This window comes from Bufo bufo, chromosome 6, assembly GCF_905171765.1.
Source record: "Bufo bufo chromosome 6, aBufBuf1.1, whole genome shotgun sequence".
Classification (NCBI taxonomy): domain Eukaryota; kingdom Metazoa; phylum Chordata; class Amphibia; order Anura; family Bufonidae; genus Bufo; species Bufo bufo.
The window spans coordinates 179,258,401-179,279,290 of record NC_053394.1 but is presented as its reverse complement, the minus strand read 5'-3'; the positions used below and the strand labels follow the sequence as shown (position 1 = coordinate 179,279,290).

The window sequence follows — 20,890 nt, the reverse complement described above, 5'->3', positions numbered from 1 at the left end:
GCAAAGGAGGAGATATGGATAGTGTTGGGCGAACTTGTGGTTTAAGATCGGCGTCTAAAGTCGGGTTATCGAAGAATCCCATTAATTCCGCTACCACGGAGCACAACGGAATTTGGAATCCATTCTTCAATAACCCGATGCCGAACTTAAACCACAAGTTCGCTCAACACTAAATATTCTTGTATGATAAATGTCATCTGCTGAAGTGACACAACCCCTTTAAAAGACTAGCACATACTGGTTCACAGGCTGCCAAGCCACACAATGACAGACCACGGCGCTGCCGCCCTCATTCCCAATAGATGGCACCGCGGCCGCCTGAGGCGATGGCGATGCACCCCTGCGGAGAGAGACCCATAGAAATGAAGGGGTCCATGTGCAATCCGTATATGAATTGAATACAGATGTGAATGAAGGTGATCTGCAGGAGACCTAGACACATACTCCATGAGCAAACAGCACACTGAAGACTGGACCTCTGACTGAGCGGATCCGAGTGAAACGGCTCAGTCAGATTAGCATAGAGGCAGCAGCAGGCAGTGTAATAGGAGCCGACAGTGGACGCTAGCCCCGCCCCTCCCCGCCCTCCAACCAATCAGAGGCAGCCAGCACTGACTCACAGCACAGGGGGAGTCGCAGGGACTCGGAGAATCGTCTGAGTCTATTAGTTAAAAGAATCGAATGAGTCAGAGACTCATTTGATTCTTTGAGTTAAAAGAACCGTGAGTCACCGAGTCCCTGCCAGGCTTCCTGCTCTGGGCATTAGTATAGCATGTAGCGGGGGCTCCTGAGAGCAACATGGCAGAATCAATATTGAGGCAGGAGGGAAACATCTGTGTGTACAGGGCCCTGGCTGTGACACTGAGCCCAAGAGCTGACAATCTATACACTGTGTATGTGACACTGAGCCCAGGAGCTGACAATCTATACATTGTGTATGTGACACTGAGCCCAGGAGCTGACAATCTTTACACTGTATGTGACACTGAGCCCAAGAGCTGACAATCTATACACTGTGTATGTGACACTGAGCCCAGGAGCTGACAATCATCCTGTATGTGACACTGAGCCCCAGAGCTGACAATCATCCTGTATGTGATACTGAGCCCAAGAGCTGACAATCATCCTGTATGTGACACTGAGCCCAAGAGCTGACAATCTATACACTGTGTATGTGACACTGAGCCCAGGAGCTGACAATCTATACATTGTGTATGTGACACTGAGCCCAGGAGCTGACAATCTATACATTGTATGTGACACTGAGCCCAGGAGCTGACAATATATATACACTATGAAGCAGAGCTGTGTGTGTACAGGGTGCATGCAGCAGTGTAGCAGAGCAGGAAGCCTGGCAGGGACTCGGTGACACGATTCTTTTGACTAATAAACTCTCAGACAATTCTCTGAGTCCCTGCAATAACTATAGCCACTACATCACAGTCTGCTCCACTGCATTCACTGCAGCAGAGCTGTGTTTGCCAGGAGCGAGTCCCTCCAGACCTTTGGTTCACTTGAGAGCCGACTCAGCAAGTGAACCGAAGATCCGATGAGCTGAGCATGCGCATTGATCTTCGGTTCACTTGCTTCTGCCGGCTCAGGAAGTGAACCGAAGATCCGATTCATGAATCGGTTCTTTTGAGTGAACTGATTCAAATGAACCGATTCATGAAAAAGATCCGAACTTCCCAAGGTACCACACAAGCCCAGCCCCTTCCCACTGTGACTCCGCCCACACATGTGACTGATCACATGATCCTAGGTCCGGTAGACGCTATATCTGGCATTTAGGTGGAGTAGGCTTGCAGCAGGTAATGGCCCTTTCATTTTTAAGTTACAGTGGAATCTGGTGGGCAGTGGATTACAGTTATTCTGGATGGATGGATGACGTAATAGTGCTGTAGCGCAGGACTGGCCTCATAACGATCACTCCAATCACAAAGCTGGGAGAGCTTTCCGGACACTAGCAGTGTTACCACGCTGCCAGCAGAGGGCAGCATCGTACTGCTTGAATTCTCCCTGGGCACAGAGCAGGGAAGCTGTGGCTGGCAGAATAGTCAGAGGGCACCTATCGATGCCTCTGTATTGTTTCTGCTTTGTCATTTTTTACATACAGAAGGCAATGAATACAGTGGAGCCAGCATAGCTGAGACGTCCTGATGGGTTAAAGGACCTTTGATGACGTCATGATCATGTGATCAGTCACGTGTAAGAGTCGTCAGCTGCGGCAGGATTGATGTAAGGCTTGTCAGGGTCCTGTCAGGTTGTCCTCCTGTGTTGAATACTGCATTCCGTTAGCTTGAAGATGTCATCAGTCTTTTACACCCGTCCTCCTTCTAGCACCACTGGTGGAAAAGGAAGTGCACACGGATGGTGTCCATGTTTTGTCAGGTTTTTCAAATGGATGCATTGACTTAAATGAGCATGCTGCAATTTTCTCTGAACAAACAGATGGTTGCTGAAAAAACCCAGAGCCATATCTTTAAAGATGTTGCCTGCTCGAGCACAGAGGGCATCATAGCCACCGGTTGCCTGTTCTTTTAGACACAGATAATGTCAAGGGTAGTGTTGAGCGAACTTGTGTTTTAAGTTCGGCGTCGGTTTATCGAAGAATCGAGGTATGGATTCCACTACCACGGACCATAACGGAATTTAGAATCCATAACGTGATTCTTCGATAACGCAAACGTTAGATGCCGAACTTAAAACACAAGTTCGCTCAACACTAGTCAAGTGCAGACATTTAACTGGTGGTGAGTGAAGCGTGCGTCGATGCTTCATCCAAAGTCGCTTTGTTAATAACTTCAGATTAATAGTGTACAGAGATTCATCTCTGTACAGTATTAAGATGTATGGGCTCTGATGAGCCAAAGTCAGTTATTCACGAAGTCGCGTGTGACTTGGAATAACTTTGGTAATAGACTTTTAGAGTGGAAAACCACTTTAAAACTTGAAACTGAACTCTGCTTTGGTTCCAACTGGTACCTGGGAACCGGAGCCCATACATTCTAACGCTGTACGGAGACGGATCTCCATATCGTATTAATCCAAAGCTATGAACGAAGCGACTTCAAATGTAACATCCGAAGCTTACTTCGCTCATCACTACATTTAACCCCCTTAGATGCCATGGTAAAATGTGACCACAGCATTTGGGAGCTAAAAAACCTGGGCGCACGTGCTTGTGGGCGGGTAAGTGTCAGTTCCCCTTGGTAGGGATCGGGAAGCTGGGTAGAGAATACGGCAGCCTCAGTCCTTCTGAATGATCCAACCTGCTGCAGATATGTTTCTATGGAGAACACATGCTAATGCATTGGAGTGTATCCGAGAAGCAATCTAATTACTGCATGTTCAAGTTCCCTAAGGTTTCTTTCACACGAACAATACAGATTGGCTCAGGGTGCGTTCAGTGAAACTCTCACTATTTTGCAAGCAAGTTCAGTCAGTTTTGTCTGAAATTGTGTTCAGTGTTTCAGTTTTGATGCATTTTTCACACACGTGAAAAAAAACTGAAGATTTACAAACAACATCTCCTAGCAACCATCAGTGAAAAACGCATTGCTTCCAGACTGCATCCTGAATGCATTTTTCACTGAAGCCCCATTCACTTCTATGGGGCCAGGGTTGCGTGAAAAACGCAGAATATAGAACATGCCGCGACAGAAGAAATAATGCGTTAAAAATATGCATTGTACCTGCATGGAAAACTTGTTTGTGTGAAAGAGGTCTAAGGGAACTTTTAAAAAGTGTATATAAAAAAAAAAGCTTTTAAAAATGTAAATCACCCCCTTTTCCCAAAATCTGAATAAATAAAAAAACATTGTGGGCATCACTGTGTGCGAAAAAGCCCGTACAACTAAAATATAAAAATCTATCCCATACGGAGACATGGGGAAAAAAATCAAATGGCCCATTCGCCATTTTTATTTTTTTTTGTCATCTTAGGCTACTTTCACACTAGCGTTCGGGGCTCTGTTTGTGAGTTCCGTTTGAAGGGGCTCACAAGTGGCCCCGAACGGATCCGTCCAGCCCTAATGCATTCTGAATGGATGCGGATCCGCTCAGAATGCATCAGTCTGGCTCCGTTTGTCCTCCGCTCCGCTCAGCAGGGGGACACCTGAACGCTGCTTGCAGCGTTCGGGTGTCCGCCTGGCCGTGCGGAGGCAAACGGAAGCGTCCAGACTTACAATGTAAGTCAATGGGGACGGATCCGTTTAAAGTTGACACAGTATGGCTCAATTTTCAAACGGATCCGTCTCCCATTGACTTTCAATGTAAAGTCAAAACGGATCCGTTTGCATTATCATGAACAAAAAAAGAAATTTTTTTTTTTTTTTTTTTTTTTGTTCATGGTAATGCAAACGGATCCGTTCTGAACGGATCTAAGCGTTTGCATTATAGGTGCGGATCCGTCTGGGCACATACCAGACAGATCCGACCTAAACGCAGGTGTGAAAGTAGCCTTAACTCTTGCATAAAATTGAATAAAAAGTGATCGGAAAGTCATTTACACTCCAAAATTACATTAATGAGAAAAGGACAGATTGGCCTGCAAAAAATAAGCTCTTACACAGTTCCATAGACATGACTACAAAAAAAATTATAGGGGATCAGAATATGGCAATGAAAAGAAAACATTTTTTCTAGGTTTTTATTTTTTTCAGTATTAAAATACAAAAAAAACAATACAAATGTAGTATCACCATAATCGTTCTGACCTGAAGAATAAAGCTAACAGGTCAGTTTTACCATATAGGGAACGCCTTAAAAACAAAGCCCATAAAACTGTGGTGGAATTGCGTTTTTTCCCCACCTTATTTGGATTTTCATTCCAGCTTTCCATAAGGCCTCATGCACACGACCGTTGTTTTATTCCGTGTCCGTTGTTCCATTTTTCGTGATTTTCTGCTGACCCATTGACTTTTAATGGGTCCGTTGAAATCTCGGCTAATGCACCGTTTGTCATCCGCGTCCGTGATCCGTGGTTCCAGTCCGTAAAAAAAAATATAACCTGTCCTATTTTTTTCACGGAAAACGGTTCGTAGACCCATTCAAGTCAATGTGACCGTGAAAAAATGCGGAGGCACACAAGATTGTCGTCCGCGTCCGTTTTTTTCCTATCATTTGCAAGGCAAACTTGACTTAGATTTTTTTTTACTTTCCTTCATGTCTGGTGATCCTCCAAAAATAAAGGAAGACACACGGAAACGGATCACGGAACAACGGAACCCCATTTTGCGGAACGGAACACAACAACGGTCGTGTGCATGAGGCCTTAGACTGTATGCAATATTAAATGGTGCCATTAGAAACTACAACCTGTCCACAAAAAACAAGCCCTCATGCGACTGTTAGGCCCCTTTCACACGAGCGTGACGGATTAGGTCCGGATGTGTTCAGGGTGCGTTCAGTGAAACTCGCACTATTCTGCAAGCAAGTTCAGTCAGTTTTGTCTGCGATTGCGTTCAGTTGTTCAGTTTTTTTCCGCGCGGGTGCAATGCGTTTTGATGCGTTTTTCACGCGCGTGATAAAAAACTGAAGGTTTACAAACAACATCTCTTAGCAACCATCAGTGAAAACGCATCGCACCCGCATTTGCTTGCGGATGCAATGCGTTTTTCACGCAACCCCATTCACTTCTATGGAGCCAGGGCTGCGTGAAAAACGCAGAATATAGAACATGCTGTGATTTTCACGCAACGCAGAACTGATGTGTGAAAAACAACGCTCATGTACACAGGCCCATTGAAATGAATGGGTCAGGATGCAGTGCGGGTGCTATGCGTTCACGTCACGCATTGCACCCGCGCGGAAAACTCGCTCGTGTGAAAGGGGCCTAATAAGTTATGGCACCAGAAAGACAGGGAGTGAAAAACGAAAATTCAAAAACAAAAAACCTGCGGTGGTGTCCGTGATCAGTGTGCATGCTGTCATTCTAAACTTGGACGGCATGCAGAGGTAAAAAGCACTCTTCTGAATGAGCCGTAACAGGAGAAAATGCTTAACAAATTTTGGGGTGATTTTCTACTGTTTTGAAAGTGAAAAATTTGGGGCTAAAGCAGCATTTTATTGAAGGAAGTGAAATTTTCAATTTTCACAGCCATGTGTTTCTAAATTCTGTGAAACGCCTGTGGGGTGAAAGAATGCAGTACACAACTCGATAAATTCCTTGAGGGGTGTAGTTTCCAAAATGGGGTCACTTTTTAAGGGGTTTCCACTGTAGGGGTACGTCAGGGTCTCTTCAAATGTGACATGATACCCAAAAACCATTTAAGTAAAATCTGCCCTCCAAAAACCAAATGTCGGCCCTTACCTTCTGAGGGTACTTTCACACTAGCGTCGCTGGATTCCGGCAGGCAGTTCCGTCGCCGGAACTGGCAATCTGTATACAAATGGATACCATTTGTAGATGGATCCGGATGCAGATCCGTCTCACAAATGCATTGCAATACCGGATCCGTCTCTTCGGTTGTCATCCAGAAAAACAGATCCGGTATTTATCTTTTTCACATTTTTAAAGGTCTGCGCATGCGCAGACTGCAAAACCGGATCCGTTTTTCCAGAACACTTAGGGCCAGATCCGGCATTAATGCATTTCAATGTAAAATAATGCTGGATCCGGAAGTGTTCCAGAATTTTGGACGAAGAAAATACAGCAGCATGCCGTACAGTGACTGAACTGAAGACATCCTGATGCATCCTGAACGGATTGCTCTCCATTCAGAATGCATGGGGATAAAACTGATCAGTTCTTTTCCGGTATTAAGCCCCTAAGACGGAACTCAATGCCGGAAAACAATAACGCTAGTGTGAAAGTACCCTTAGGCTGAGTTCACACGGGCGAGATTTCCGCGCGGGTGCAATGCGGGAGGTGAACGCATTGCACCCGCACTGAATCTGGACCTATTAATTTCTATGGGGCTGTGCACATGAGCTGTGATTTTTCACGCATCACTTATGCGTTGCATGAAAATCGCAGCATGCTCTATATTGTGCGTTTATCACGCAACGCAGGCCCCATAGAAGTGAATGGGGCTGAGTAAAAATCGCAAGCATCCGCAATCAAGTGCGGATGCAGTGCGATTTTCACGCATGGTTGCTAAGATGACAGTCTATTCACTGTATTATTTTCCCTTATAACATGGTTATAAGGGAAAATAATAGCATTCTTTAATACAGAATGCTTAGTAGGTGGTCAATTGAGGGTTAAAAAATAATTAACTCACCTCCTCCTCTTGATTGCGTAGTTGCCGATCTCTTCTTACTTCTTTAATCATGAGCTGCCGGCTAAAGGACCTGTGGTGACGTCAGATCACATGGTCCATCACCACAGTAAAAACTCAGCAAATGGCATTTATCATGTACACAAAGTATATGGCACTTACTAATGTATTGGTTGATTCATATTCCTATCATTTTATACACTGCTTGTATTCAGGGGTTATGAATATCTTGTAATCCAGCAGCGGTGGCAGTGCTTGTACACTATAGGAAAAAGCACCAGCCTATGCGTACTCCTGCAGTCCCAGCCACCAGAGAGGCCGACACCTTTTCTTATAGTGTGCAAGCACGACCATCACTGCTGGATTGCAGGGTGATTGTAACCCCTGGATATGAGCAGTATATAATGTGGTGGAAAAATGAATCAAGCCAGCAAAGGAGGCAATATGGACAATCACAATACATAAGTAAGTGTCTTGTATTAACTTTCTCTACATGATAAATGCCATTTGCTGAAGTGAGAAAAGCCCTATAATTGTTGTGGAACACCTGAAGGGTTAATAGAGTTAGTAAAATCAGTTTTGAATAATTTGAGAAGTGTAGTTTCTAATATGGGGTCATTTATCGGTGGTGTCTATTATGTAAGCCTCTCAAAGTCACTTCATAACTGAATTGTTCCTTAAAGGGAAAACGATTTGAAACATATGCAAATGAACCTGAGATGAGTCCTGTATGTGAGATGAGTCGGGGACAGGACTCCTCTCAGGTTAATTTGCATATGAAATAAATCAGTTTTTTTACACAATAAAAGCACACAGAGCTATGGGGACTGGGTATTGCGGATGTGCTAGCGGCCATCTAGGAACCCATGTCCTCAGCTCTATACACAAAATCCCGGGGACAGGTTCCCTTTAACCCCTTAGGCCCCTTTCACACGAGCGAGTTTTCCACGCGGGTGCAATGCGTGACGTGAACGCATAGCACCCGCACTGAATCCTGACCCATTCATTTCAATGGGGCTGTGTACATGAGCGTTGTTTTTCACGCATCAGTTCTGCGTTGCGTGAAAATCGCAGCATGTTCTATATTCAGTTTTTTTCACGCAGCCCTGGCTCCATAGAAGTAAATGGGGCTGCGTGAAAAACGCATTGCATCCGCAAGCAAGTGCGGGTGCGATGCGTTTTTCACTGATGTTTGCTAAGAGATGTTGTTTGTAACCCGTTTGTAAACCTTCAGTTTTTTATCACGCGCGTGAAAAACGCATCAAAACGCATTGCACCCACGCGGAAAAAACTGAACGCAATCGCAGACAAAACTGAATGAACTTGCTTGCAAAATAGTGCGAGCTTCACTGAACGCACCCTGAACGCATCCGGACCTAATCGGTCACGCTCGTGTGAAAGAGGCCTTAGGGACACATGACGTACCGGTACGGCATGTTTCCCGAGTCCTTAAGGACCCATGACGTACCGGTACGTCATGAGTTTAAAACGAGATTGCGGAGCTGCGGGGGTTAATCGGAACAGGATGCCCGCTGAAATCATTCAGCGGACATCCTGTCACAACGCCGGGGGGGGGGTCATATGACCCCCCCCCCGTATCGGCGATCGCAGCAAACCGCAGGTCAATTCAGACCTGCTGTTTGCTGCGCTTTCTGCAGATTCTGATCCCCGCGGTACCTGGCTGTTTTTTTTCACCCCCCCCCCTGCACCCCTGAATGATTTTATGCCGGCGGGTGGTGCAGGGGGGGTGTTGCAGGCGGTGCGGCAGGCGGGATCGCAATCCCCCGCCCGCCTCCTCTTGAATATTCATTGGTGTCCAGTGGTATACCAGAGTGTCAGCACATTGCTGACACTCTGGTATAAACGGCTGACATCTGTGATGCGATGTCAGCCGTTTAACCCTTTCCATACCGCGGTCCGTACGAACCGCGATATGGAAGAGCAAAGGTTAACAGTTGGGAGCTCCCTCCCTCTCCCATCGGGGGGCTGCTGTGCCTTTGCAGCCCCCAGACAGGATGGGGTCACAGAGGGAGGGAGCCCCCCTCCTTACCCTTCCCCGTCTGCTCAGTTGTGGCCACAACTGAGCAGACGGTGAAGGTTCCCATGGCAACAGGACGCCTTCTCAGGCATCCTGCTGTCCATGGTGCTGAACAGATCTGTGCTAAAGGCATAGATCTGTTCAGACAAAGTGTAAGTAAAATACAGTACAATACACTATATAGTGTACTGTACTGTATTATACAGACATCAGACCCACTGGATCTTAAAGAACCAAGTGGGTCTGGGTCAAAAAAATGTAAAAAAAAGTTAAGATAAAAAAAAAAAATTATCACTGAATAAAAATTAAAAAAATAAAATACACTACACATATTAGGTATCGCCGCGTCCGTAACGACCTGATCTATAAAACAGTCATGTTACTTTCCCCGCACGGTGAACGCCATAAAAATAAAAACTATGAGAAAATTGAAATTTTGCCCACCTTACTTCCCAAAAAAGGTAATAAAAGTGATCAAAAAAGTCACATGTACGCCAAAATGGTACCAATCAAACCGTCATCTCATCCCGCAAAAATCATACCCTACCCAAGATAATCGCCCAAAAACTTAAAAAAACTGGCTGTTTCTGTTTCAAAAATGAAATCATTGTGTAAAACTTACATAAATAAAAAAAAAAAGTATACATATTAGGTATCTCCGCGTCCGTATCGACCGGCTCTATAAAAATATCACATGACCTAACCCCTCAGGTGAACACCGTAAAAAAATAAAAACGATGTAAAAAAAGCCATTTTTTGTCATCTTACGTCACAAAAAGTGTAATAGCAAGCGATCAAAAAGTCATATGCACCCCAAAATAGTGCCAATCAAACAGTCATCTCATCCCACAAAAAATGAGACCCTACCTAAGATAATCGCCCAAAAACTGAAAAAACGATGGCTCTCAGACTATGGAGACACTAAAACATGATTTTTTTTTGTTTAAAAAATGAAATCATTGTGTAAAACTTACATAAATAAAAAAATTGTATACATATTAGGTATCGCCGCATCCGTGACAACCTGCTCTATAAAAATACCACATGATCTAACCTGTCAGATGAATGTTGTAAATAACAAAAAAAAAAAACTGTGCCAAAAAAGCTATTTCTTGTTACCTTGCCTCACAAAAAGTGTAATATAGAGCAACCAAAAATCATATGTACCCTAAACTAGTACCAACAAAACTTCCACCCTATCCCGTAGTTTCTAAAATGGGGTCACTTTTTTGGAGTTTCTACTCTAGGGGTGCATCAGGGGGGCTTCAAATGGGACATGGTGTCCAAAAAAAGTCTAGCAAAATCTGACTTCCAAAAACCGTATGGCATTCCTTTCCTTCTGCGTCCTGCCGTGTGCCCGTACAGCATTTTACGACCACATATGTGGTGTTTCTGTAAACTACAGAATCAGGGCCATAAATAATGAGTTTTGTTTGGCTGTTAACCCTTGCTTTGTAACTGGAAAAAAAAAATATTAAAATGGAAAATCTGCCAAAAAAGTGAAATTTTGAAATTGTATCTCTATTTTCCATTAAATCTTGTGCAACACCTAAAGGGTTAACAAAGTTTGTAAAATCAGTTTTGAATACCTTGAGGGGTGTAGTTTCTTAGATGGGGTCACTTTTATGGAGTTTCTACTCTAGGGGTGCATCAAGGGGGGCTTCAAATGAAGGGGGTGGGGTTCAAAAAACCAGTCCAGCAAAATCTGCCTTCCAAAAACCATACGGCGCACCTTTCCCTCTACGCCCTACTGTGTGCCCGTACAGTAGTTTACGGCCACATATTGGGTGTTTCTGCAAACTACAGAATCGGGGCAATAAATATAGCATTTTGTTTGGCTGTTAACCCTTGTTTTGTTACTGGAAAAAATGGATTAAAATGGAAAATTTGCCAAGAAATTTAAATTCTCAAATTTCATCTCCATTTGCCAATAACTCTTGTGCAACACCTAAAGGGTTAACAAAGTTTGTAAAATCAGTTTTGAATACCTTGAGGGGTGTCGTTTCTAGAATGGGCGGTTTCTATTATGTAAGCCTCACAAAGTGACTTCAGACCTGAACTGGTCTCTAAAAAGTGGGTTTTTGAAAATTTCTGAAAAATTTCAAGATTTTCTTCTAAACTTCTAAGCCTTGTAACATCCCCCAAAAATAAAATATCATTCCCAAATTGATCCAAACATGAAGTAGACATATGGGGAATGTAAAGTAATAACTATTTTTGGAGGTATTACTATGTATTATAGAAGTAGAGAAATTGAAACTTGGAAATTTGCAATGTTTTACAAATTTTTGGTAAATTTGGTATTTTTTTATAAATAAAAATGTTTTTTTTTTTTTACTTCATTTTACCAGTGTCATGAAGTACAATATGTGACGAAAAAACAATCTCAGAATGGCCTGGATAAGTCAAAGCGTTTTAAAGTTATCAGCACTTAAAGTGACACTGGTCAGATTTGCAAAAAATGGCCAAGTCCTTAAGGTGAAATAGGGCTGAGTCCTTAAGGGGTTAAAGTCGGTTTTGTAAATTTTCTTGAAAATTAAAAAAATTGCTTCTAAAATTCTAAGCCTTCTAATGTCATAAAAAAGTAAATAATAATCACAATATGATGAAAGTAAAAAATTGGGCTGAGCACTCAAATACTGGAGTACTGCATGTATAGGGTCATAAATTATTTATTCTTTGCAAAGCATACACAATAAAAACAATATAAAACTGACATATATAGCAATAACGGACATAAGATAAATTCAGCATAAAATGGATCCAAATAAATGTGATGATATAATGCAATATAATCTCAGTTGATCCTCTCACATGAAGGGGTTAAATGCATGTAGTAGTAGAATCAGCAGGTTTGGTGTGTGTATCCACCTCAGGTTATAATGGTGAGTGTGTATACACCTCAAGTTCAGTTTGCCAGTATCATTAATAGATTAACATACACTGCTCAAAAAAATAAAGGGAACACTTAAACAACACAATGTAACTCCAAGTCAATCGCACTTCTGTGAAATCAAACTGTCCACTTAGGAAGCAACACTGAGTGACAATCAATTTCACATGCTGTTGTGCAAATGGGATAGACAACAGGTGGAAATTATAGGCCATTAGCAAGACACCCCCAATAAAGGAGTGGTTCTGCAGGTGGTGACCTGACCACTTCTCAGTTCCTATGCTTCCTGGCTGATGTTTTGGTCACTTTTGAATGCTGGCGGTGCTTTCACTGTAGTGGTAGCATGAGACGGAGTCTACAACCCACACAAGTGGCTCAGGTAGTGCAGCTTATCCAGGATGGCACATCAATGCGAGCTGTGGTAAGAAGGTTTGCTGTGTCTGTCAGCGTAGTGTCCAGAGCATGGAGGCGCTACCAGGAGACAGGCCAGTACATCAGGAGACATGGAGGAGGCCGTAGGAGGGCAACAACCCAGCAGCAGGAGCGCTACCTCCGCCTTTGTGCAAGGAGGAACAGGAGGAGCACTGCCAGAGCCCTGCAAAATGACCTCCAGCAGGCCACAAATGTGCATGTGTCTGCTCAAACGGTCAGAAACAGACTCCATGAGGGTGATATGAGGGCCCGACGTCCACAGGTGGGGGTTGTGCTTACAGCCCAACACCGTGCAGGACATTTGGCATTTGCCAGAAAACACCAAGATTGGCAAATTCGCCACTGGCGCCCTGTGCTCTTCACAGATGAAAGCAGGTTCACACTGAGCACATGTGACAGACGTGACAGAGTCTGGAGACGCCGTGGAGAACGTTCTGCTGCCTGCAACATCCTCCAGCATGACCGGTTTGGCATTAGGTCAGTAATGGTGTGGGGTGGCATTTCTTTGGAGGGCCGCACAGCCCTCCATGTGCTCGCCAGAGGTAGCCTGACTGCCATTAGGTACCGAGATGAGATCCTCAGACCCCTTGTGAGACCATATGCTGGTGTGGTTGGCCCTGGGTTCCTCCTAATGCAAGACAATGCTAGACCTCATGTGGCTGGAGTGTCTCAGCAGTTCCTGCAAGACGAAGGCATTGATGCTATGGACTGGCCCGCCCGTTCCCCAGACCTGAATCCAATTGAGCACATCTGGGACATCACGTCTCGCTCTATCCACCAACGTCACATTGCACCACAGACTGTCCAGGAGTTGGCAGATGCTTTAGTCCAGGTCTGGGAGGAGATCCCTCAGGAGACCGTCCGCCACCTCATCAGGAGCATGCACAGGCATTGTAGGGAGGTCATACAGGCACGTGGAGGCCACACACACTACTGAGCCTCATTTTGACTTGTTTTAAGGACATTACATTAAAGTTGGATCAGCCTGTAGTGTGTTTTTCCACTTTAATTTTGAGGGTGACTCCAAATCCAGACCTCCATGGGTTAAAAAATGTATATTTCCATGGTTTTTTTTTGTGTGATTTTGTTGTCAGCACATTCAACTATGTAAAGAACAAAGTATTTCAGAAGAATATTTAATTAATTCAGATCTAGGATGTGTTATTTTTGTGTTCCCTTTATTTTTTTGAGCAGTGTATAATGATGTATTTTATAACACTGAATTGTTTGTAACCACTCACGGTTTGATGTGCAATTTCTTCAGGTCTCTGTGGTGAATCTGGGTCTTAGGTCGAATAGATGTATTTGGTGACAAATTCCCTTTTTCGATCCGTGGACCTTAATTGTAGGCTCGTCCGCTGTAGAAACGATCCAAAAGGTTATGGGGGGAGGAGTAATATCCCTATTCGTTCTATAAAGCCCTGCCTAAAAGCGGAGAGGTCTCAAATTAGCATATGTGGGGGCTAACTAGACTTACTAACTAAAATTGACGGATTACATCTTGAAGATGGTGTCTTATTGGCATCTATAGATGTAGAGGCACTCTACAGTAATATTCCCCACAATTTGGGCCTGTGTGCAGTGAATCATTTCCTGAAAAGTAGAGGTACTCAATTTACAGCACACAATCGTTTGGTACTTAAACTTATGGATTTCGTCCTACGACACAACTATGTTTTATTTGACTCCAAATTCTTCCACCAGCTCAGGGGCACAGCAATGGGGAGCGCTTGTGCCCCCACGTATGCTAATTTGTTCCTGGGCTGGTGGGAGGATACGGTGGTATTCACCGAGGAGAGTGTCTGGACGTCGAGGGTAGTTTTCTGGGGCAATATATCGATGACATATTGATATTCTGGGGCGGCCCCAGAAAACTATTCTCTGCTTTTCTGGCTGATCTAAACAACAACCAGATTGGCATGCACTTTACCTCCTGAGATAAGTGATAAAGGCCTGGCATTTTTGGATTTGTACATTACTCTAACCAATGGTATTATTAAAACTAAAACATATAGGAAACCCACGGCAACCAACAATTTGCTAAGATGGGAGAGTCATCACCCTATTAATTTAAAATGTGGCATTCCAAAGGGGCAATACGTCCGTATTCGCAGAAATTGTACTACCAAAAATGACTTTTATGATCAGGCCAGAGACCTAAAAAGTAGAATTAATCAGAGAGGATACCCAGATCGACCCCTTCATACAGCCTTTAAATCCGCTGAAAAGGCAGAAAGAACGGATTTATTGATCTTTAAAAAGGGGAGAAAACAGGAAACAGACCCCATGTTTCGAATAGAGGGCCCCTCTGATCGGTAAGTGCCATATATATGGCCAATAAAAGAAAGGAATATCCCACGGCGCAAAAACCACCCAGTGGTTGGAATGATGAGGGTTCTTTTTATTTAAGCAAGCGGTACAACGCGTTTCGGGGGTTGACCCCTTCTTCAGGTACAATTGACTTGCATACACAAAAGTACAATTACATACATTTAAATACAATGTAAAAAACCGCCAGAAAGAGGACCTTTCACTAGTTTAAAAACTAACTATATCAGTGGGCAGAGCGGCGCCCAGGGGTCCCCCTGCACTTACTAAGGCTAGTTTCACACTTGCGGCAGGACGGATCCGACATGCTGTTTACCATGTCGGATCCGTCCTGTGGCTGTTCGCCGTGCCCCCGCTCCGTCCCCATTGACTATAATGGGGATGGGGGCGGAGCTCCGGCGCAGCACGGCGGTGCACGGAGAAAGCCGCCGGACTAAAAAACCTGACATGCAGTAATTTTAGTCCGGCGGCCTTAAGCCGTGCACCGCCGTGCTGCGCCGGAGCTCCGCCCCCATCCCCATTATAGTCAATGGGGACGGAGCGGCGGCCCGGGGGCACGGCGAAACAGCCGCAGGACGGATCCGACATGGTGAACAGCCTGTCGGATCCGTCCTGCCGCAAGTGTGAAAATACCCTAATATGTCTGGGCGCCGCTCCGTTCGCCCGGTATAGGCTCCGGTGTCTGCAGCTCCCTCTGTTGTACGGGGCAGAGTTTTTGTATTAGGGTTGTCCCTTGCTGCAGCGCTGGCCAATCATAGCGCACAGCTCATAGCCTGGGACTCCCACTGATATAGTTAGTTTTTAAACTAGTGAAAGGTCCTCTTTAAGTTTTACACAATAATATCATTTCTGAAACCCAAAAAATGATGTTTTAGTGTCTCCATAGTCTGAGAGCCATAGCTTTTATATTTTTTGGGCAATTGTCTTAAATAGGGTATCATTTTTTGCGGGATGAGGAGACTGTTTGATTGGTACTATTTTGGGGGTCAGAAGCCTTTTTGATCGCTTGCTGTTGCACTTTTTGTGATGTAAGGTGACAAAAATAGCTTTTTTGGCACAGTTTTTTTTTTTTTTTTATGGTGTTTATCGGATGGGGTCTATCATGTGATATATTTATAGAGACGGTCGTTACGGACTCGGTGACACCTAATATGTGTATTTTATTTTTTCATTTTTTTATAGGAAAAGGCAATTTCTTTTTTTTTATTTACATTTTTATTTTTCATTTTTATTATTTTCACTTTCTTTTTTTATCAAGTCCCTCTTGGATCATGAAGATCCAGTGGGGCTGATGGTTGTACTATACTTTGCAATGCTCTTGCATTGCAAAATATAATACTATTAGATGCCCTGTAAGTGGCAGCACCGGACGCCTTTGCCATGGTAACCGGACGCCTTTGCAAAGCGTCCGGTTGCCACGGCAACCATCGGGCGCTGCCATCACAGCGCAGCAGCCCCGATGGTTGAGAGAGGGAGCTCCCTCCCTCTATTAACCCCATGGATGCCGCAACCGCGGCATCTATGGGGTTACAGCAGAGTGTCAGCATAGAGCTGACACTCGCTGCTGATGGCGGCGGCTCAGGAATGGAGCCGCCGCCATCACACACAGCAGGGGGACCGGGGGCAGCGCTGGAAACATGGTAGCCTCCAGTAATCTAAGTTTAGTTTACCTATTTTTAACCTATTCATTGTCTGTCAACAGAGGACTCAAAGTAATATTCAAACAGTCAAGATGGACAACAGCAAGAACCCCATTTCAGAGAAGATATTGAATCTCACCCTTGAGATAATTAACTTGTTAACTGGTGAGGTAAGATATTCTGGGAATAACATCTCATGATATCACTGTTATCAGCGCAGAGACGTGAATTTTTTTTTTTTTTTTTTACTGCTGCTGTTTTAGTATTTGTAGCGTATTTTGACCAGAAACATTCAGTGACTGCCTACGTAGGTGTTTTAGGGCTAGAGTACACAAGAGATTGAAGCTGTGTCTTATATTATAGGATTACATGGTTGTGAAAGCATCTGCTGAACATGCGACACCTATCAACTATCTCAGGATTTCAGAAGAATGTAGCAGGACTCAGAGCCCCATCAAGAGGCTTCTACGTCATTCTCCAGTACATAATAATAAGGATCAGGCGATCCTAAATCTCATCAACAAGATAATTGAGCTGTTGACAGGAGAGGTGAGCGGTGATGGGTATATTGGGACAGTAACACCAAGGGAGGTATCTGAATGATGCCGGTATCATTGTTTGTGTCAGGTTCCTATAAGATATCAGGATGTCACTGTCTATTTCTCCATGGAGGAGTGGGAGTATTTAGAAGGACATCAGGATGTGTACAAGGACCTCATGATGGACAGTCACCAACCACTCATATCAGTGGGTAAGAGTAGACTATGAAGGAGGGAAGTTTTGGGGCATCATCTAATCTTTTAGTCAATTTCATCACTGTATGTGTTTTCTACAGAATCATCCTTTAAGAGCAATTCAACAGAGATTTATTACAGTCCTCCATATTCCCAGTATTTTCCCGAGGAAAATCACAGTGTTCCACAAGAGTCTCAGGTAGAAGTTTTAATGGAAACTAATGATAAAAAAATTACATCTTGAAAAAGCAGTGCTTATTGACTCTTGATATACTATCCTATACTCTGCTTTTATTCAATTGAATCTGAATTTTGTATTATTTAGGATGAAGACCTGGTTATTAAAGCCAATGTTATCCAGGAAGAGACCTTTGTGATTGGAGATCAGCCATATGACAAAGAAATTCCACCTTTTATCAGTCCAGGTTTCAACAATCTCTTATTCTACCTTTGTTTCTGTCATTGCAAACTAAGGATAAAGTATAGGCCCAGTGAGAAGGCTCGGACTGGCTCACAGGGGGACAGGTGAATCCCCCGAAGCGCCCCTGACATAGGTGGGCCTCCAGTCCCCCAGCACAGCATCTCAACCAACCTGTATCCATAAAAAATGGGACAGATTATTAAACTGCCTAATTTATTACTATACATGCATCAGGTGATTAAGTGGCTAAGATGACTAGGTACAAAAGGCAGGCTCTGTCCCCAGGGACCCCCTTAATCATCTTGAGTGTCTTATTGCTGCTCGTCATTATGCGAGCAGGTAGTATTTGCATGTATAGTGGGCCCCTATAATTAATTTTACTGGTGGTCCCTAGGCACGCCAGTCCGACACTGCCAGTGAGACATAAGAAATCATCTGCTTCTGTCATGTTTACCTCATGTTATGTCTTTGTAAGCTCAGGCCAAGAGATCTGACAGGCCTTCCTCCATTTCAACCCACATACTGACTGGTGCCATGTTAGTTTATATCATCTTAAAGGGGTTGTCACTCTTCAGCAAATGGCATTTATCATGTAGCGAATGTTAATACAGAGCACTTACTGATGTATTGTGATTGTCCATATTATCTCCTTTGCTGGCTTTATTCATTTTTCTATCACATTATACACTTCTTGTTTCTATGGTTACAACCACCCTGTAATCCAGTAGCGGTGGACATGGTTGCACCCTATAGGAAAAGGCGCTGGCCTCTATGTTGGCCTTGACTGCGGCAGTGCGCATAAGCAGGAGATTTATCCTATAGTGTGCAAGCAGGACTACCACTGCAGGTTTACAGGGTGGTCGTAACCACGGAAACAAGCAGTGTGTAATGTGATGGAAAAATGAATCCAGCCAGCAAAGGAGATAATATGGATAATGACAATACATTAGGAAGTATTAACTTTCTCTACATGATAAATGCCACTTGCTGAAGTGAGACAACCCCTTTAATTCTTGTGGAATACTTAAAGGGTTAACAGAGTTTTAAATAATTTGAGTGTAGTTTCTAATATGGGGTCATTTATGGGTGGTTTCTATTATGTAAGCCTCTCAAAGTCACTTCATAACTGAATTGGTCCTTAAAGTTGGTTTTGGAAATTTTCTTGAAGCTAGCAAATACTTTTGTAAATAATTATAATCTTGTTTTCGACTGATTTAAAAAAAAAATGTCTTTGAAAAACCTTCCGTGACATTGCCTACATCATATTTACAGATCTTCTCCTCTATTCACAGCCAGTGAACACACTAGTATGATTGCCACAGAGGACTATCTCCTTTCATCCCAAAACAGTGATGTAGAATACAGTGCTGGTCATACTGCGAATATGCCATCTGATTCCTGCAACCATGAATACTCTCTTGAGGATGGACACCAGAGGATCCAAATGGCAGTGAAGCCCTTTGAATGTTCTGATTGTGGAAAGCATTTTACTCAAAAATCATACCTCAGTGGACATCAGATCAGTCACTCAGCATTAAAATCGTTTACCTGTAATACGTGTGGGAAGGGTTTCTCCCGACAAGAAAGCCTTGCTTTACATCACCGAGTCCACATGGGTGTGAAGCCATTTATATGTTCCGAGTGTGGAAAGTGCTTTGGGTCCAAATCAGATCTTATTAAACATCAACGAACTCACACGGGAGAAAAGCCATTTCCTTGTGCCGAGTGTGGGAAGTCCTTTTCACGCAAGTGCACTCTTCTTCAGCATTACAGAACCCACACAGGGGAGAGGCCTTTTACATGCACGCTGTGCATGAAGAGATTTACATGTAAGTCGGTTCTTATAACACATACACGGACTCACACGGGTGAGAAGCCATTTCAGTGCACAGAGTGTGGTAGATGTTTTACTTTTAAATCCGACCTTGTGAATCATCACAGAACCCACACAGGAGAGAAGCGGTTTCCTTGTTCCAAGTGCGGGAAATGCTTTGCACGCAAATCCTCTCTAGCCCAACATTGGCAAATTCACACGGATGAAAAGCGGTTTGTTTGTCCTAAGTGTGGCAAATTTTTCACTCGCAACTATACTCTTGTTGAACATCAAAAAACACACAAAGATGAAATTCAGTTCTCCTGACAGGGAGAAGAAGTGTAACACACAGGGGACAAGTTATCCCCAAGCATGGGGAAGGAGCCCATACCAACACTCTCACAGTGGAAGCTTCGAAGCTTTAGATTCACAGTCCATATACTATGGACTGTTTTAGATAAAATCTGTAAGGAAGCAAATAAGGTCTACAATTCCCCCTCAGTATCTTGATGTTTTTCTGCTGCTTCTCTTGTGGTTTGCTGATTAAGATTATATGACTATATTCTCACATCATGTGCTTTGAGCTTTGTTTATCAGTGGTTTATTAAACTGTGTGCAATGGATAAACCACTCTAAAGGTGTCCCAAGCTAGTGCTAGAGTAACATAACAAGTACTCTGATATACTACAATCTCTCAGCACAAACACCCAGCATTTCTACACAAAAACTGCTCAGTGCAATAAATCTTCATAAGGGTCCATTCACACGTCCGTGGTGTGTTGCGGATCCGCAACACACCCGGCCGGCACCCCCTATAGAAATGCCTATTAATAGGACATGTTCTATATTTTGCGGCGCTGCGGACCGGAGGTTCGGGGCCGAAACCTGGAAGTGCACATAGTGTGCTCTCCGCTTCACGTCCGGGCCCATAGAGAATGAATGGGTCTGCACCCGTTCCGCAAAATTGCAGAACGGGTGCGGACCCTTTTGCGGACGTGTGAATGGACCCTTAGGTTAAGGTTCCAGAGCTGGTTCCATCTGTTTATGGGCACTCAGATTGGGACTGGACCAGCAAAATCTCTGCTATTGCCATATTATGAAGGGTAAGCTGATGTTGGTATACAACTCTGGAACCCATAACTGTTCTGCTGCTTGAAATACTTGCACTAATACTGAAAACGCTTATACTTCATCATGCCTTATACTCCAGTTACAATCAAATCTGCATTCAAGGAGTTTTCTGGTGCTTTACTATTGATGACCTATACTCAAGATAGACCATCAATATCTGGTTGTGGGAGTCTGACACCCCAGCACCCCCAATGATCAACTGTTTTGGAGTGGCTCCATGAAGCTCTGGGGCCAATT

At 43.8% G+C, this 20,890-nt stretch overlaps 1 protein-coding gene across 2 annotated transcripts; it reads left to right on the top strand.

Annotated features, from left to right (window-relative positions):
* The first annotated feature begins 1,730 nt into the window (after window positions 1–1,730).
* On the top strand, window positions 1,731–20,004 carry LOC121004698 (oocyte zinc finger protein XlCOF8.4-like). Of its 2 annotated transcripts, XM_040437002.1 has the most exons (7): window positions 1,731–1,811; window positions 16,617–16,724; window positions 16,918–17,103; window positions 17,182–17,305; window positions 17,390–17,487; window positions 17,614–17,713; window positions 19,002–20,004. In XM_040437002.1, exons 2-7 carry the CDS (start codon window positions 16,647–16,649, stop codon window positions 19,847–19,849), a joined length of 1,434 nt encoding a protein of 477 aa, XP_040292936.1. In that variant the 5' UTR covers window positions 1,731–1,811; window positions 16,617–16,646; the 3' UTR covers window positions 19,850–20,004. The 2 variants fall into 2 exon arrangements, with proteins under 2 accessions (XP_040292936.1, XP_040292937.1); XM_040437003.1 differs by lacking the exons at window positions 1,731–1,811; window positions 19,002–20,004 and having other exon boundaries at window positions 16,600–16,724; window positions 17,614–17,836.
* The last annotated feature ends 886 nt before the right edge of the window (window positions 20,005–20,890 follow it).

What these genes read in the sequence shown, in the direction of transcription:
- LOC121004698 (XM_040437002.1), top strand. Translation starts at nt 16,647, where the DNA reads ATGGACAACAGCAAGAACCCCATTTCAGAGAAGATATTGAATCTCACC. An exon ending in TTGAGCTGTTGACAGGAGAG is followed by an intron (nt 17,104 to 17,181) that starts GTGAGCGGTGAT and finishes TGTTTGTGTCAG; the next exon opens with GTTCCTATAAGATATCAGGA. An exon ending in CCAACCACTCATATCAGTGG is followed by an intron (nt 17,306 to 17,389) that starts GTAAGAGTAGAC and finishes TGTTTTCTACAG; the next exon opens with AATCATCCTTTAAGAGCAAT.